Below are 19,069 nucleotides of genomic sequence, written 5' to 3' on the forward strand. Positions count from 1 at the left end.
GCCTTCAAAACACACTTGAAATGTGCCTTTAACGGGTTGTTGCTCACAGAGCTATTAGGCCTGATTCTCCTCTTATTTACATAGGTATAAAATCAAGAGTAATTTCTCTGAAGTCAGTGGAGTTTCACTAAGGGTATGTGAAAGGGGAATCAGGGCTCATCTGCATTCATCACATCAGAAATCTTTATTCTTAAAGTCTTTTGCTTAACAGAAAACCAAACCAGTTTTTCCTCATCAAATAGGTGCCGTTCAGTTCAGAATGAATAAGGGACGTTAAATATTGAGTGACAGGAGAAATAGCTTCTGTCCACCTTCCTGCCAACAGGTATTTTGTAGGTTGTGAAGGAAAGTGCTGGAAGTTTTCTGTGCTCAAGGGCTCTCTTTCTCTTCAGATTGCAGACAAAATTCAGGAAAGAGACTGAAAATTCTAAGCATGATTTTTTTCTATGAACTGCAAAATATTTTAGAGTGTAACGTGACCTACTTACATAAAATAGCCATGTGGTTTTTTGGTTTTTGGTTTTTTTTTAAAAAAAGACATTTGTCTTGTATATTTCCTCCTCCAATATTTCCAAGTTGCCAAGAGGCTGGGTTTCCAGGGTGATTTCTTACTGGCCATCCTTTTGTAAAAAAAGTCTTAATTCAAATTAACCTCTCCCACCCACTGCTTCTTTGCTCTCAGACACTTTAACTGTAGCTGCAGGGAACTGTCAGCTCCCCAGAGGTTCCTGTCCTTTACTTATTGAAAGAAAAGAGGGGAAATGGTCTTATGTTTAGGTCATTAAACAAGTATTTAGGTAGACCAGAAGTCTATTCCTGGCTCTGCCACTGACTTCCTCCATGATCTTGGGTAAATCACTTAATCTAATAGTGTCTCAGTTTTCCAGGTGTGAAATGGGCACAATAATACTTTTCCCATCTCACAGAAGATATCAGTCTGTATTCATTAATAACTGTGAAGTGCTCTGATACTACTGCGATAAAGGCTATGGAAGTGCTTACATAAAAAATGCTTTAAAGGAATAAAAAGGTAGCTGACTAACAATCCTAGACCCATGTGGTTATATTAGATGCATACAAGTGACTTAACATCCTTACTAGCCAGACTGAGTCATCTCGTCCAGCCCATTAAAATGCTTGAATTATTTAGAACATTCCTTTAAAAGGGAATGAATAGCAGTCTGCATGTCTACAGCACCATTTATCCAGGGACAGGAACAACTTCAAGTTAGTTAAGTCTCATAACTCCTCCTGCTTCCTCATCCCAGCAGTGGATAAGGAATCACTTAACCTAAATGCATCCACTTCCGGGGCGGAACTCAGTAGCACTTTAAGAGCATACAATGTAGGATAGGAATTGAAAATCACAGCACCTCTTTCAAACTGCTAGAGGAATTCAGGCAGGCAGAATGGATTACTCGTCTCACTTCCTTTTTCCATTTTTACCTCTGAACAAGGAAGGGAGAAGGAAAAAATGAAGAAAGGAAGGAGGGGAAAAACAGGAGAGAGAAAAGTATTTGTGTTGTTTTTTCTTTGTTTTGTTGTTGTAGAAAAAAAAGTCAGAAATGTCCTCTCGACCCCCCCAAAAATGCAAAAGAAAATTTCAAAACCAACAGTTTTCATTCTCAAAAAAACCTACTGACTATTTCCCATCTCAAAAGAAATGAAAATAACAATGATGATTAGGGATGACAACATCAGTGACACTGAAGAAACCAAGCCAAGAGGCCACCATGTAAACACTTCAGCAACCAGCAGTTCAGGATGGAAAAGGCAGAGGTGGGAGAAGGGCAGCAGAGTATGCTTCCGATTGGTTGCCATGGCTGGGATTTGCAACTGAGCCAGAGGAATTTAGCGTGGAAAATCATGGCCTAAGCTCTGTTAATATTGGCCCAAGGCTCTTGAAGGCAGAAAGGGGGAGAATTCAGAAAAAGAATATTTCCAGCTTGGAAAAGGCTGGAGTCTCGATTCTTTACTGTAATGCTGGCTGGGGGCAGAGCATTGCAAAGGCCTCATTTAGCAAAACAAGCCAGCGCCACTTCATGCTGCCAGGCAGGCACTCTGGAGAAGATGCTGTGCAGAGTCTTGCACTGCAGAGGCTGGGTCAGTGCAGTGAACCCAGAGCAGAAGGTACTTTTTCTGGGGGTGAGACAAGAATGAAGAACCTTGAGCCACTCAACACTGACTGCACCAGCCAGTGACAGTGGGTTGCCAATGGCCATTAGAGGGGCTCCTGCTTCAGCCTCACTCGGAGTGTGAGTTTGCAATATCCCCGATTCTCGGATAGTGCAGGTTCCAATCCCAGCTGGACCGCCTCATGAGCAGGTTGGTAGGGCTCCTGTACAGTTTGAAAGGCAAACTGGTTGAAAGAGCAACTGCAGTTTGCTGCGGTATCCCAGGTCCAAACTTTCCTATCACTTGTGTGATCTTCTGAGTGCCCTATCGCACCCCAGAGGTGGCTGATTTCAGCCACATTGAAGGCTGGCAGGAAGCAAAGAGAAATTGGCAGGATAAAAGGCAGTACAGTTGAGTGGCATGTGCCCCAGACTGGGAGTCAGAGCGCCTAGGTTCTAGTCACAGCTCCGCCACTCACTGGCAGTGTTCCCTAGGAAAATTCAGCCAGCTCGCAGCACCAGGCTCTGTCCCCACCCCGCATTCCCCTCTTGAGGAAATGGTGATAGTTTGCAAGGATTAGCCGTTGCCTCTTAGCACTAATCCTAAGCCTCCTGTGACAGGGGGCTGCAAAGGCTAGCAAGGACACGGGACAGGAAAGATTCCCACCAGCCTGGCCCCTTACCAAGGAGGCTTTTCTGGAAGCCACCACACTGACTATGGCACAGCTGTGGGACTGGCCCCCTAGTCAAGACACACACTCGCCTGGCACCATTTGTTTTCAAGGGGGAGGAGGGAGTAATGAACAAGGTTCTTGTGTTGTCCCAATTAGTCAATTAATCATTTTCTAATCAAGTAATTGACTAATCACTTAAACACAGCTCTAGCTAAACCCTCTGGAGATCTCCCAGTGCCTTCAAGGAGCTTTTTGGCAGGCTTTGTTCTTGTGTTATGCTGAAGGCAGAAGGCATGGCGCATCTGTCAGGATACGGAGAAGGCTGCTGGGGTGAAAGCAACCTGCCAGGAAGGCCTGATGCGTGTGGGGTGGGCGGAGGAGGAGGAGGGTGGCAAGAGGAAACCACAAGAGCAGTGGGCAGCTGTGTCCATACAGTGCTGGCCTGTCCCCAGTCCTCCATCCCCTCTGCACCAAACCCAGCAGCAGCTTGGCTCATCCTAGTCCCCTTCCCCTCCCCAGCTGTCCCCAGGGCCTGCCAGGCTGCTGCTGCTGCAATGACAAATGCCAGTGATGCTATCTGCTGCCTTTGTGCTCTGCTGACTCTAGCCCAATCAAAGGAATTAACAGCTCAATAATCAGGAGAAAGAGGAAGCCATCAGCTGCTGAGGGGAACTAATCCCCAGCCTTCTCCCCTCCCCCAGAGGGCTGCAGCTGAGCAGCTCCCAGGCCTGGCTGACCAGGGGCTGTATTTATAGCAAGTGACAGCCTTTCCCTGGTCCCCACGAGCAGAGCATTGTCCTAGAACAGACCCTCCCACCCCAGATTCTGAGCTGGCACACAATGAGCAGGGTGAGGAATGCCTAGCCTATTGCATTCCTGTAGCCCTCCCTTCTCTTTCCACTCTCCCTGCCAGCTGGGACTTCTGGGAATTTAAAGGGACAGAGACAGCAGTCTCCTTCTTGCTGGGCCAGAGCTCTAAGGAGAGAAAATTCTGCTTTGGACCCCTCACCTGGCAATGCTGGAATTTGTTTCATGATATCCCAGGTCTGTGTTTTCTATTACATCCTCTGTCCTCCCTCCAACCACACTGTCTAGCCCGCACCTCTCCTGGATTCTGCCACTGGAACACTATCCTGGCTGAAGTCACAAGAACAAGGATCTGTTACTCCGCCAAACCCCCTACCAGCACTACCACAGTTGGAGAGTACTGTGCACACTTAAAGCCAGATGCCCCTGGTGCTCCTGCAGCACGGAGTGTGTTTGCACACACTTTTGGTCTGGAAGCAGTAGGGCTGTTGGAACAATGTGTATAGTGGAGCTGCAGAGAGCCATGGAAACAACCTAGAAGATGGTGTGGCAGCACCCCCAGAACCACTAGTCCAGCCCCTACGAGTGGAAGGAAACACACCCCACGAACTGAAAGGTGATCTGTATGGGGACAGGGGTTGTCACCTGTCACTATTGGGTGTGTGGGTGTCAGATGGATTATTTTTTATGGAATATGAAAAAAAAAAAAAAAGGCCCCACAATGTGTGTTGGGCGATTCTGATACAGTTTTTCCTCCTTCTGTTTTATGGCCCAGGACACTCTGGCCTTGTATTGCCTTTTCCCTAGGGCTCTAGAAGAGGGAAATTTCACTCTCAGACCCAGCCTGGCCTTTGGACACATGGCCACTATCTACAACCTCTTCTTCCCCACCAGCTGTTGCGTTGCCAGAACTTACCATCATCTAGATCTGGTTCCTTCACCACCAGTTTCTCTTTTTCCCAGTCTTGATCTTCCTCCTGGAGGGGATGAAGAGCAGGTCAGTTTAAAGGGGAGAACCATGTGCAGAACAAATTGAGCTCCCAGAGGCAGTATGATGTAGTGGGTAAGGCAATCAAGTGGGACTTAGCAGACTTAGGTTTGATTTCTGGCTCTGCCATTCGGCTGCTGGGTGAGCTTGGACAAATCACTTTCCTTCTGTGGTTCTGTTTCTCTCTCTGTAAAAGAAGGGGAATGATAGCTCTCCATGCCGGTGAGTATGGGTGAAAAGAGCTACTTGATTAATGAAGTTGTATATGCCATGCATAAAAACAACAGTAAAAGAACATCTGCTTGTGCATTCTTAATTTGCCTCCCCCCGTACACATCATTAAAGACAGTGACATAACGTATGTTGTCACATGCTATATCTTCCGCAGAAGCCCTGCCTCATTCTAGGAATGTTAAAGGTTGCCTGGTTAACTGGTTACCCTGTAAGCATTAGGCTTACTGGAATGCTTCTCGGAACTAGCTAACCAGACTGCCATGCTGCAGCGGCCCCAGCTCTGGCCCACAGAGAACCTAGACATGGTTCCCCGCTGAGCCACAGCAGCCCTGGCTCCCACACATGGCCCACACCGGCCCTAGGCCTGGCTCCCAGCCACCCTCTGGCCCATCTCATCTCCTGCTGCCCAGATCTCAGCAGTAAGGCTCCCCTGCTCTGGCTGCCCCAACAACGGTTAATTGCTTAAACAATATTATTTTAATAATTTAATCAGTTAACTGTTCTGATCAATATTTACATCCTTACCTCATTCATTGCCCAGGGTGACCAGTGCCCACTTCATTCCATATTTTGTTTTCTCCTCTCTATTTCATGTGTGGCCGTAGTGCTTATTAACAGCACCCAATTCAAACCCCGCACTAAAGAGAGATTAATTTCCTCCTGAGCTTTTCTGTGGCTCTACAGTATCGGGGTGCTTCACAAACCTTAATTTATCATCATGGAACTCCACAAGAGGAGGATCATCCCTATTTTCCTGGTGGGTGGGGAACTGACACAGAGAGAGATTCAAGTAAAAAGTCTCCATTACTTTTGGGGGCCCAACCTGAGACAAGTGGGACCTGTTTTCTCGGAGCACGTACTCTGCATATTCAAGGGCCAATCCTGTGGACTTTATCTGCAGCTGAAAGAACCCAGCACTCGCACAAACCAGACCCTGACTTCTTGTCTGTTCTTCCCCATGCCCACAACCTCTTTCTTTCCACTCCACTGGTTCCCAGCCTCAGTCTCCTTGTCTAACCTCAACATCCTCGCCCATTTCCCTTCTTGGCATCCAGTCCCAGTTCTTCCCAGTCTCTTTGCCCTGCTAGTGCCTGTCTCCACCCAACTGCAGTGACAGTGCCCCTCTCCCTCCTCCCCCATTAGCTTCCAGTCCCAGCCTCTCCACTGAGGCTCTGTGTCCCAGTCTACTCCCCCATTTCTCCCAGGTCTGACTCTTATTTGCTCAGCCTTTGTCTCAAACAGCTTCTCCCTCTACCATGGTTGGGTGTCAGTGGTGTGCAAGGGTCATGCAGAGCATCCTTTAATTTCCTGTGCCTGGGCTAGACCCAGCCTGGCCTGGAGCAGCCAGGAATTGCAACTGCAGGGTAAGTCCTGCCCAGTGCAGGGCTGGTGGATGCTCAGTGTAGATGGACTTTTCAGGATATTGAGCTATGATGCACTAGCAAGTCTCTACTGTGCATTAACAAGTTGTGAGTTATCAAAGACTTCTTATTTGGCCAAACTTGGGTAGATTTTCACAGATACCTAGAAAAGCACAACCCTGATGCAAAGGCTACCTCCCTGCTCCAACACACCGGGGTGGCTAGAGCATCTTAAAACACAATCCCCTGACTAACACCAGCAAAGCAACACATTTCTTTCCTATCCTTGATCTTGGAAACAGCTGAACTATTTTAGCTAAAGTTTTTCTAAAAAAAATTCAACCTCAGACACCCAGCTTGGAAAACTTCATCCCAAACTATTAACTCTGGCAAAGACATAAGCAGCAGAACCCAGGGTCTTGTAAAGGGAAGAGGTCAGGCAACACTAAACATCTGCAGGGGTAGATTCATCCTTGTCCCATCTTTGTCCCTCTCTGTTCCCAAGGCCGGCTCAGGGCTCACAACTAAACCATTAAATGAAGAATGTACAAATAGCAACACGTCTGATGGGTTGAATTGCAGGGGAGCCCCTTAGGGGTGTCCCTTGGTGTGCTGATCAAGCCACTGATGCCTGCCTTCTTGTCCTCAGCGACTCCCCAACACCCTGTCCTGCTGGGCCAGAAGCTCTGGTCTCCCCAGCCAAGGCAGAGTTGGGGTTACCACCCCCCCAAAGGAGCAACACACACAATGAACCAGCTCAGCTCTGGGAGAGGTCAGCTATAAGGCCATTGACAGCACCCAAGAATCCAACCCCCCAAAAAGAACCAAACCCTCAACTAAATCCATCTTACTCTGTATAAAGTTTTATATAGAGACAACTCTTAAGTTCACCCCCTTTATCAATGGAAGAGATATGCACACCTGCGGCTTCTCCTTCCCCCAGGTTTATACTGGGCTTGATAATAAATTTAAAAAAAGTTACTTCCCTTCATAACCATTGTTCTTCGAGATGTGTTGCTCATGTCCATGCCACGTCAGTGTGCGAGCAGCATGCACATGTCGTCGGAAGTTTTCCCCTTAGTAGAACCCGCTGGGCCAGCAGGGGAGCCCCTGCAGTGGCACCACTACATTGGCTAATATGTATCCTTGCTGGCCCTTCACTCCCTCGGTTCCTTCTTTGCAATAGTCTGGTAAGAAGGGGAAGCAGATGAGATTTGGACTGGACATGAGCAACACCTCTCGAAGAACAGATACCATGGTAAGTAACCATTGTTTTCTTTTTTGAGTGATTGCTCATGTCCATTCCACGTAGGTGACTCCAAAGCAGAAACCCTGGGAAGCGGGGTCAGAATTCTAACCGTCAACTAAGCGAAGGACAGCCCTGCCCAAGACTGCATCCTCCCTAGCCTGATGGGCCTGATTGGTAAAAGTGTGAACTGAAGACCACGTGGCAGCCCTGCAGATGTCTAAGATAGAGACCTGAGCCACGAAGGCTGTAGAGGAGGCCTGGGCCCTAGTGGAGTGGGCTGTGAGGGGAGGAGCTGGGCACCTTGGCCAGCCCATGGCACTCCTTGATACAGTACATAATCCACGAGGAGATCCTCTGCACAGAGACCAGCTGCCCCTTCAGCCTCTGCAATTGCTACAAAGAGCTGTAGGGACTTACAGAAGGGCTTTATTCTTTCCAAATAAAAGGCTAGAACTCTCCTAACATCTAAAATGTGTAATGCCTGTTCCTTACCCAAAGCATTAAGCTTGGGGTAAAAAACCGGGAGAAAAATATCTTGAGACACATGAAAGTGAGACACCGCTTTTGGAAGGAAAGCCAGATAGCGGCGTAATCTGACCTTATCCTTGACGAAAACTGTATACAGGGGGTCCAAGGTGAGGGCTCTCATTTCAGACACGAGCCTGGCTGACAGGATAGCCACCAAGAAAGACACCTTCCAAGAAAGGTACAGCAGCAAGCACACTGCCAGGGGCTCGAAGGGAGGCCCCAGCCAGGACCAGGTTGAGGTCCCATTGAGGGATGGGCTGCGAAGTGAGCCCTGCCTGGGTACTTAATACTAAACAACTACTGAAAACCTAGATAAGAACAATGAATGGCAAAATGTTTAACTAACTGCTAGAACATCGCAGCACTGGCAGAACGAGCAAAGGCAGCTCTAGCCACCATCAGGAGTGGTAAGAAAGAACGGAGGGGATGAGGGGCCAGCAGGGGGTATATATTAGCTGATGTAGTGGCACCACTCCAGGGGCTCCCCTGCTGTCCGAGTGGGTACTACTAAGGGGAAAACTTCCAGTGACACGTATACACACACCTACATGGAACGGACATGAGCAATCACTCGAAGTAGTAGTGTTTTTATTAAGTATAAAAAGTAGGAGTCAAGTGATTGCAAGTGAAAGCAGATAGACCAAAGAAAGTTACTAAGCCAAAATAAACAAAACAGGCTAGCCAATCCTAATACACTCTAAGAAATGTGTTACGTGCAAATTCTTACCCTCGCAGTTGTTCTAACAATCTCTTTCTCAAGCTAAGCAGCCTCCTAGCTTGGGCCCGATCCATATCCCTGTTCAGTCTTAGATGTTTCCAGCAGGCATCTTGGGTAGTAAATCAGGGGTCTCCTAGACTCCCCCTATTGTTTGTTCTCCCCCCCCCCCCCGTATATCCCTTTTGCCCAAGGTGGGATTTCTTTGTGCTAAATTCAAATGTCTCTCACTTTGAGTAAAAAGTACCAGATCCAAAATGGGTTCCAGAAGCGGATGGCCTGGCCACATGTCTTTGTAGGGCCAACCACCATTTGGAACAAAACTAAAGACATTCACAAGCCGTTGACTAGATCTCCGAGCCATCAAGCTCCTAAAGTATCACTGACGGTTTTTACTAGAATACATGGAGTAAACATGCACACAAACAGGATATAGAGTCAGTGGATTACAACCTTTCAAATGACATGTGACATGACCTAATTTAAATAAATTTTCAAGTTGTGCACATTCACATTCATAAGCCAATTTTCATAAAGCCTGGATGACTTAACCTCTCTGTGCCATCACATCCTCTATACTCTGCAGACTGCCACATGTCATATAAAGGATGCGGGGGTCCATGACACTGTATTTTTTAAAATTTACCCTGGGGCAGGATGAAAGATCCCAGGGGCACCTCAGAGAGCCCCTGTGATTGGGATGGCATGGGGAAAAAACTGCCCCAGACAATAATCAGGATACCCTTCACTAAGGGCAGGGCAGGGAAAAGGGGGCCAGGCATGCCTCCAGAATGTCTCCCAGCCCCCCCCTCCCAACACACCCACCCCCTCTCTCATTCAGCAATGCACATCCGAAAGGCAGCAGACAGAATGTTCTTTCTCTCTCTCCCCAGCACCAGCCAGGAGATCCACAGCTTGGCAGAACCCAGACGGCATGCAGTCCTGGCTCCTGCCACCATCCCTGGCTTGTCTGGCTTCCCACATGTGATTCAAAGTGACGGCTGCCCCAGCTTGCTGGAGTGCAAAGGGCCGGGGCAGGCTTATGTGCTAGCAGGATGAGCCAGGGGAAGCTGCCAAGCTGAGTTAGGGAAGAAGGAGGGAGAGAAGTCATGCAGAAAAGGAGACAAAAAGAGCCACAGTGACCGGGAGGGCCCTGCACCATGGCATTCTACAGGTGAGCTCAGTCAGGAACATGAACATGAAGATGAGAGGCAAGATCAGAGCTCCTCCCCTTGCAGAATAGGCTACTGGGGTTTCTCAGCACAGTTTTATATGAACATCAGGAATCTGGGATATAGCCAAAGCCCAGGACTGGCCATATTATATCACCAGTGGGGAATGAGCGTTATTCACGGCCATTTGGGCTCATCTTGCACCTCCGGTTCCTGGCTCATGGACAGCTCACATGTCCTGCATCTCTCTCACTCACGTCCCACCACCGCTATTTTGGGCCACACTTCCAAAAATGGAAACTCCCGTTCATTTTCCATTCATCTCTTCCCAGGCCCAAACTGGTGGGGTGGGGCAATAGATAGGGGAGCCCACAGAGCTCTTTCTTTTGTGAACCGTGTTGGAAATAATGTAGCAGCATGCAGGGAGGCTGATCGGCTCATGCCCCAGGATCATTAGGAGTTTCACTGCAGAGGCCTCTTCTCCCTGCAGAGGCTGGTGCAGTTGTACCTGGTGGCTTCTGTCTGCGGCATGGACTACCAAACTGAACCAGAGGAGGCAGTGGTGGAAGAGGCCCACTGGGCTCATCCAGTCCACCCCCAAGCTGCTACAAGGTTGTTTTCAACGAGCTGCCAGAATATATATTTTGCTTAATAAATCTTGGAGTCCTTTTTTTTTTTTTTAAACACAACAACTTTGTTCTCTTTCCCCTCCCCCCTTTTCTTTCTTCGACAGAATTTTTTCCCAGTGTTTTTTTTGGGGAGGAGGGAGGGGAAGGGGGGGTTCAGTATTTTTGTTTCAACCATCTGGCAACCCTATAAGTGGGGAGAGAAGAGGGCCCGGCAGCCTGATTATCAGGATCTCCTCCTGACCCATGTTGCCCAGAAAGGCACCAACTATGGGAAAAACCCTGCAGTAGGCGCTGTGGGTCCCACCAAGCCTGACAGGACATCCAGGGGCCTTGGGTCCAGCCAAGTCTGAAGTCCCATAACTTTTTGTGCAGCTGAATCTCTCAGCTCTGGACCAGGGTCAGAAATATCTGCAGCAGGGAACAATGAAGGCTTCTGAATCCAGTCTAGCATCCTTAGAGCTGGCAGCAGGTCAGCTCAAGCTCCAGTTAACATGAGAGCACTACCCATCGGAGCACCTCCTCATCCCTTGCTCTCTGCACACTGGGGTGAAGCCTTATCCTGCGTGAACCGTCTCAAACCAGACCTGGGAGCTCCCACCTGTAAGCATCAGGGAACATCAGAGGAGGCTCATAGCATCATACAGTCGGAAAGGACTGCAAGGGTTTCCTATTGGCTACTGTGTCCATTTCAACCATTCTGCTCGCACTCTGGATTCCCTGCCACTCCCTACACACCTTCGCTGAGCCCCCGCCCCCACTCTTACAGCACAGAAGCAGTTACAGAATAAACAGAGACTACGACACTTATTTCTGGACTCAGGAGCACGCCAGGGCACTTTCAGTAACACATGCAATTCTACACTTGCATGCAAGGTGGGAATTCCATGTACGGGGCCTGTGAGGTCATGCTGCATGGAAGACACCAAAATGGCATCCTCCATGGCATGGTCAGGGGCCAGACAGAATTGACCTGACAGAGCAGAGCTGGCCAGGAAGACATATCCAGCAGTGGCATATGGGCATGCAGTGTGTGTGTTGCGTACATAGACAGCATCCCACTGTTTGGCATACAGCATCCCTATGAGAGTTGTTATGCCCATCTGTTTCCCCATGTAGACAGGCTCTCAGGGGGTGCAGCTTCATAGGACTCAGGAGCTACCGCCTAGGATGTGGCCTGACAATTTATTGACCACCACTCTAAAAATTACTCTGTACCTCTCACAAAATACTGTATGCAGCCTTGGACTCTTGGGAGCACTTTGGATAGACACAGACATATTAACCCACTTCCATAACTAGATCTGAGACACAGGTCAAGTACCTTGAGGTTTTACCTCATTTACCCGGGGAATGGACCTCCGCCAGTTAGCGGAACCACTGTCCCGTGTATGGTCTATAAGCAGCAACTCTATACCCCACAGTATCGCTCTCCATGCAGACAAGAACCGCCCAGCTTTAATCACTGACCACGTGGGCTTCGCCTGCTGCAGCTGACATTTGCTTGGAACAATGCACAACTCAGGTAGCACGGCTCTTGTGTCGGTGCAGTTACCATTATACACAGACAGCCTTGGCACCAGGCCCAGGCCCACCCATGACTGGGTCCATTGTGCTCCGATGGACTTTTCTGAACAGTCCTAACTGGAGGCAGTCCCATGCTCCCGCCCCTCTTGGAAATGCCTCTGTCCATTTTTGAATCTGTCAATGGGATGACTGGGACCCTTATTTGGATACCTACAGGCCTGATCATGAAAGCATACAAGAAGCTGCAGCATCTGGAGTGATGTAATGAACCCCAATAAAGCAAATCCATGTCTAACTAACCAACCAACCCTTTGTATCAGACAGGCAAACTTCATAGTTGACTTGTAATCCCACCCCCTCATCCCCACTACTCCAGTCCTGGGCTGCTCCTTAAGCACAGACTAGCCTTTCAGCTCAGAGGCAACACATGGGGGAAGAGGCAGGTGGGGTCACATGCACTCTCTACCCCCCCAGGTTTCTATCAGGCTTTGTACACCCAGCCCTGAACCCTGCTGCTTACTACTAGAAGCTTCTTATTTTCCGTCCTCCCTCCCTCCCCCAACAGTTACATGTCATCTCTATTTGAGCTGACTGGCAACCAGATAGCACCAGCCTTTCATTTGTGAATACCCACCCGAGACCTACAAAGCTTGATTCACTTGTGACCTAAGCCAGGATTTGGACTCTAGGGCTGTGTCTAGACTACATGGCTCCGTCGACGGAGCCATGTAGATTAGACAGATCGGCAAAGGGAAATGAAGCCGCGATTTAAATAATCGTGGCTTCATTTAAATTTAAATGACTGCCACGCTGAGCCGACAAACAGCTGATAAGCTGTTTGTCGGCTCAGCGCGCTAGACTGGACGCTCCAGCGCCAACCTGAAAGCCCTTTATCGACCTCCCCGTTATGCCTCATAGGATGAGGTTTACCGGGGAGGTCGATAAAGGGCTTTCATGTCGACAGGGGAGCGTCCAGACTGCCCCGATCTGCCGACAAACAGCTGATCGGCAGAGCAGGGCAGCCATTTAAATGAAGCCGCGATTATTTAAATTGCAAAATTCATTTCCCTTTGCTGAACAAACAAATCTACATGGCTCCCTCGACGGAGCCATGTAGTCTAGACGTACCCTAGTAGTGCAAGGAGCCAAATCTACCATCATGCGTTGTTCCAACAGCATATACAAGGCTCGAGGAACAGCTCCTAAGGGCCCACGAAACCAGCTGGAAACAAAAGGAAGGCAAAGGCATCTCAGCTGCTGCGAGGCGTGGCCTGTCTGGATCTCCAGCCAGGGTGATAAGAAAGATGCCAGTGAACTGAGTCTAGGCTGGCAGGCCAGAGGAGGTTTAGAGAAGAGACATATGGAGCCTCTTACTCCATTAGCACTCACAGGGCATGTGGCGCACTCACCTCCCCCGGACAGCTGCTCATTCCACAGGGTCTTAGCAGCTCCTCAGCCACCTGCCAACTTGCCCAGCCAGCTACAGAGCTCGGAGATGACCATTTGCTCAGACCCCTGCCAGCTCTGGAAGTGGAGCAGGGCAGATACATGTTTAAGTCCCGCCCAGCCCTATTTCCTTCACACCCCTGCCAACCCTACACACAACCCCGGCATTGACAGTGCTGCATCTAGCAGAGAGCTGCTGTTAACATGGGATACCAGGCCATAGTGTCCAATTTGCTTCACAATGGCCAGGACCAAGCCAAGAACTGCAGCACCCTCCCAGCTGCTGGCTAGAAAAGAGGCTCACAAAAGGTAACAGCCTTGGGAGGGGAAGAGTGAAGGGGGGATATGTCCCCATCTCCCCTCCCACCAAGGGAATTTGGTAGGAGCACTCCCTGCCTCTCTGAGAGGAGACATACCAAGAAGCTGAGTGAGAGGCAGTCCCCAGCTGGGAGAGGGGCTACCAGGGCAGAGTATCTCAAGCCACCAGAGCGACAGCTTTCACAATGTAGCTCTACAGTAGCCTCCTTTCTAATCCCACAAAATGGAAAACCTCTGCCCCACCGCTTCCCAAGGCCCTGCTCCATCCTCCCCTCTCTGTCACTTGCTCTCCCCACCCTCACTCACTTTCATGAGGCTAGGACTGGGAGTTGGAGCATGGGGGGGGGGGGTGGAGGGTTCCGGCTAGGAGCGTGGGCTCGAGGTGGGGCTGGAGAGGAGGGGTTTGAGGTGTGGGCTAGGGTGCCAGGGGTTTGAGGGCTCAAGCTGAGGGTATGAACTTTGGCGTGGGGGTCAGGAATGAAGAGACTGAGGTGCTGGCTCCAAGAGGGAGTTTGGATGCAGGAGGGGAATTCAGGCTGGGGTAAGGGGTTCTGGGTGTGAGGTCCCAGTGGTGCTTACTGTAATTCCCTGGAAGCAGCCACCAGATCCCTGTGGCACTTAGGTACATGGTGGTAGATGGCCAGGGAGGCTCCTTGCGCTGCCTCCAGACCTACAGGCATCACCTCTACAGCTCCCAACCAATGGGAGAGGAAGGGGCAGTGCCTGCAGGTGTGAGGGCAATGTGCAGAGTTTCTCTGCCCACCCCTGAACCTAGGGGCTGCAGGGACCTGGCAGTCGCTTAAGGGAGCTGCACAGAGCCAGGGAATGAGGGAGCTTGCTTTGGCTCCTGGCCGCCAACGTGCCGCCAACAAAGCTTTTAATGGCACAGCCAGCAGCCGCCAGGGTCCCTTTTTGTCTGGGTGCTTTGCTCAAAAACCGCATCCCCATGCAGCTCCACATCAGAGGGGAAGGTCCATGACAGATGGGACTCAGTGGCAGAGGCCAGAGGCCATCCCTGCTGCCTGGGGGGCTGTAGGGAGCACATGAAAGCCTTCTTGTCATGGGAACAGAGCCAGGGAATAGGATGGGGGTTAGTGAGGGACCAGTGGGAAAACGGGAGTAGCTGGTGGGTCTAGTACTCTTCCTTGCTGCCCCAAAGTGCTTCCAATCTAAATGGAGACCACAGGGTGGGAGAAAGGCAGGGTTATGACCCTCACAATACAGGGGGAACTGAGGCACTGCCCAAGGCCACACAAGGAATTGGTGGTGTTACAAGATCACTCCCTAAGGGGGCAGCAGGCAGTGCACTAGAATACATGGCACAGCTCCTGGGTGTTTGTAGGACTGTTGAAACTGGTTGTTACGCCCCAACGGCGACTTCAGCTTCCTTTGTTATGAGCTGCCTATTAAAAGAGCTCAGTGCCAAGAGTGGCACAAAAGGTTCACTCGGGACCCACATTCACTCCCTAAAACGTGAACTTTCAGCCTGGGCAGCTGCACGGTCTGGAGCTGGGTTTGGTTTTTAACCCCAGCCCAGCCCTGAGTGATGGAGGCTCCAAGAGCTGCTGAAGCAGAGCCAACCGCAGCAGCTCCAGCAGGCAGCCAGCCCTGAGCTCTGCCCAGTTGGAAAGCAGCCAGGGTGAGGCTCCAGGAGATGTCTTAAAGCCATCAGGGCAAGTTGCTCCTCCCAGCAAGGAGAATCTACTGTGAACCAGAAGGGGACCTGCCAGCAGTGGGGACTGAGCCCAGGGCAGCAGAACCCAAAGCACGCTGGTTAGGTGAGCCCTTAAAGCCTGTGCTCCCCTGGGCTCTCCTCTCCCCACAATTTGCTAGCTACATCTGCAAGTGCAGGCTCCCTGGGAGGATGCCACCCCATAGGAAAAAGAGCAGTGAAAAGCCCTACTTGCACTAGCAGGTAGGACACAGATAATTATCTGGGAGCATCTGGAAGACAGTTCCACAGGCAGTTTGGGCCAGCTGCTGTAATAAAGATCACATTACTTCAGGCTTAGTGACAGGCCTCATTAAGCAGCACCTGCCCAGCCCTAGAGTCTCAGATCAGGCACCCTGGCCAGTGTAGCCCTCCATCACCTCTGCCTGCTCCTGTTTCCCCCTGCCATACCTGGACCATTCTACTGCACCTCTCCTGCTGGTGCTTCCACACAATTACAGTGCTGCAATTAAAGGTCTGCTTTCAGAATCTCTGGTACTTTGCAGACTGTCAGGTGTCACAGCACATGGGGAAGGGGTCAGAGTTATAACACACAATGTGATGGCACAGAGAGGCAATCATCCACCTTAGGTAAGGGAGAGTCAGCCCTCCAGTTGGGAACAGAACCCAGCATTCTGACTCCCAGTGTGACCTCAAAACAAGGCAATTTTCTAACACACCCCTCCAAAAACGGGATATCTTGCTTAAAAAAGCATTCTCACTAACCCCAACTGTGAAAAATGCCATGAATCAGGGGCCACAAGTTTGACTTAAAAAAAAAAAGATGTAATAATAAAAAGAAATATTATTTGTCTTTAGTGTTCAAACCGTTAGGATGAGCTTAGGTCACCCTAGCTAGTAAACTTCCTTTCCTGAAGTATTTTAAACAGCAGCTGAGCTTCTCATGTATTCACATGACTCTAGCAGCTGGGGCTTTAAGAGAAACACCAATTATGAGATTTGAAATCAAATTCTAAGAATGCTGAAATGCTGAAAGTTTGACCTTTAATTGACTGAAATAAAGGCAAGGTGGTTCAGCAGAACATGCATGCCCAGAGCAGGTAGCTAGGATGCCCCGCATTCTAATACTGGCTCTGCTGCTCTGGGGTCTTAAAAGTCTGCTAGGGATTTTGCTACTGATCTTATGTAGTAGGCACACAGTATACATGACAGGTGGCAATGTAAAACCTTAAGACAGACAAGTCACATCACCTTCTGCCTCAATTTCCTCACTTGTAAAATCAGGATAACATCAGTGTTCCACCTACCTACCTACCCCTTGTGGTGAAGCTGCCTCACACAACCGCTAATGATTAACCCACTTAAAGTCCTACCCCTGGACTGAGAAGTGAGAGGGGGGAAATGGAAAGGGTCAGAAGAAGAGATTGTTCTGAGGGAGGCCCAGCTTGCTCTCCGCTGTAAAACTCACCCACACCCCCGCCAACTGGCAAAGTCAGATCACAATCTGTTTTTAAACTCACTGCTGGACAATGCGAGCCATTACCTCACCTATTCCCATTTCCTCTGGGCAGCCCAAGCCCTCTCAAGTTCAAGTCTCCCCTTGCTTCAGCTAAGGGGGGCCACAGAAATCTGGCCAAGTGGGCTTGTACGTCTAGCAACTCTTTATTGCTGGAAGACAAAGCTGCAGTGGCCTGAGGGTGGCTTGTACAGATTAATGCATTTCTAACTGGGAGAGAGGAAGGAGAAGCCAGTAGCCAGCCTGCAGTGTGGGGTGTGTGCACAGGAAAAGCGTGCCTTGGAATAACCTCCCAACACAGACATGAGTAACACACTGCCATTTATGGCTGCGCTTTCTCATCCAAGCCTGATGCAAGACCTTGCAAGAGAGAGAAAGGGGCAGACAGAGAGGAGAGAGAGGGAAAATAGTCAGAAGAAAAGGGTGAAAAAGAAGGGGCTTCTTCTCTGTGGAGTTTGGTTGAGCAGACAGGCAGCGCACAGGCTGTCTCCTGTGACCCCCGTCATGCTACTCAGCCTCATTTGTGCATCTAGGAAAGCAGCTGATACAACACAAAACCGCCTTGCTCCCCCATGAAATAATCCTGGCCAACGAGGGTTTGAGGGGCCAACAAAGGACATGCTTTTGCATGGAGGAAGCCCCCTCCAGGCCCAGCAATCCAGCTCAGGGCTGGCTACAATTCAGTACATGAAGGCAACCCCACTCCATCACTAGCACAATGCTGCAGGGAATTCCTGTTGTCCAGTACACCAAGAAACAGCTGCAGAAGCAAATGGGTAGCTGCCTTGGGCAGGGAACCCCACTCAAGCTATGGACCAATATTCTTCCATTCCAGCCCACAGGAGGCATCACATTCTGTCTTGCCCAGTCTAATTGTGCACACTAGGCAAAAACATGCAAGTGTCCATCAGCTGGATGAAAAGGCTGGGAAGGCTGGTGGAGAGGTCCTGACCTAGGAGATGCTAAGGGGCCAGGTTAAAGCACAGAACTAGAAGGGGCAGGCCCTTGCAGGCTAGACCTGCTTCACGTCCTGCCTTGTGAGTGTCCCTGCCCCAGATCTCACCTGGAGAGAACCTCCGTGAGTTCAGCCAAGTCATCCCACGCTGGGCAGACAGGCCTAGTTGTGAGCTAGGGGCAGGGTTGCCAGGTGTCCGGTATTTTCACCTCCTGTCTGGTTAAAAAATCAGAAAATACCAGACTCCTAAAATGTATTTTCTGATTTTTTCCCAGCCAGGAGGCAAAAATCCCGGGTACTTGCCTAGTTCCGCAGGGGAGCCGTTCAGCCCAGGGCAGGGAGACAAGATGGCAGCCTGTTAGGGCCAAAAAGCCTCAAAAGTGTTTCTTAAAGGGGCCGCACTAGTTTTTTAAAATTTTTGCTTAACAACTCTCGGGGTCCTTTCTCCCCCCCCCCCAACAACTTTGGTCTCCCCCCTTTCTTCCCCCCCCCCATAGAATTTTTTCCAGGTTATTTTTTTGGCTGGGGGGCGGGCACGCATGTCCAGTATTTTTGGTTAAATCATCTGCGAACCCTAGCTAGGGAAGCACTAAGGGACTTAGCATGCAATTGAGCTCCTAGTCTGCCAGCACACCCCCACCCATGCTGGGGAACACTCCTCTCTCTCTCTCACACCCACACACACAGCCCTGAAAGCTGGAGATCAGCTGCTGGCAGGGGAGAAGGTGATTCAGCACACTGCCGTTCCTCCCCCCAGCTGGAGCAACATTGCCACAAGCACCAGAAAGCTCTCTCCGTGCTACCGTCATTTTGAAGCTCTGCCTCTGCAGCTCCCATTAGCTGGGAGTTGCTGGGGGCGGTGCCTGTAGACAAGTACAGGCCAACCTATTCCCCCCATACCAAATGGGAACTGTCCCAGGTAACGGCCCCACACCTCAACCCTCTGCCCTAGCTCGGAGCTCCCTTCCACACCCTAAGTTTCTCCTCAACCCTGCACCCCAACCCTGAGCCCCCTCTTGCACTCTAACACCCACCCCAACATCCTGCCCTGAGCCCACTCCTTCATTCCAAACCCCTTGGCCCCAGCCTAGCGCCCCCTCCTATACCCCAAATGCCTCATCCCCACCCTGAAGCCCGTACCTCCATTTGGACCCACCCTCCAGCCTC

The 19,069-nt window shown here is 50.1% G+C and overlaps 1 protein-coding gene across 4 annotated transcripts in view; it reads right to left on the reverse strand.

Annotated features, from left to right (window-relative positions):
* MXRA7 (matrix remodeling associated 7) overlaps window positions 1-19,069 on the reverse strand; it is a 55,700-nt gene that overhangs the window by 21,396 nt on the left and 15,235 nt on the right. For all 4 annotated transcript variants that reach the window (XM_006136490.5, XM_075903589.2, XM_075903591.2 and 1 more), the window contains exon 2: window positions 4,512-4,572. In XM_006136490.5, the coding sequence (XP_006136552.1) occupies window positions 4,512-4,572 (61 nt within the window). The remainder of the gene's footprint in view (window positions 1-4,511; window positions 4,573-19,069) is intronic.

This window comes from Pelodiscus sinensis, chromosome 20 (genome assembly GCF_052426305.1).
Source record: "Pelodiscus sinensis isolate ZL-2025 chromosome 20, ASM5242630v1, whole genome shotgun sequence".
Taxonomy (NCBI): domain Eukaryota; kingdom Metazoa; phylum Chordata; order Testudines; family Trionychidae; genus Pelodiscus; species Pelodiscus sinensis.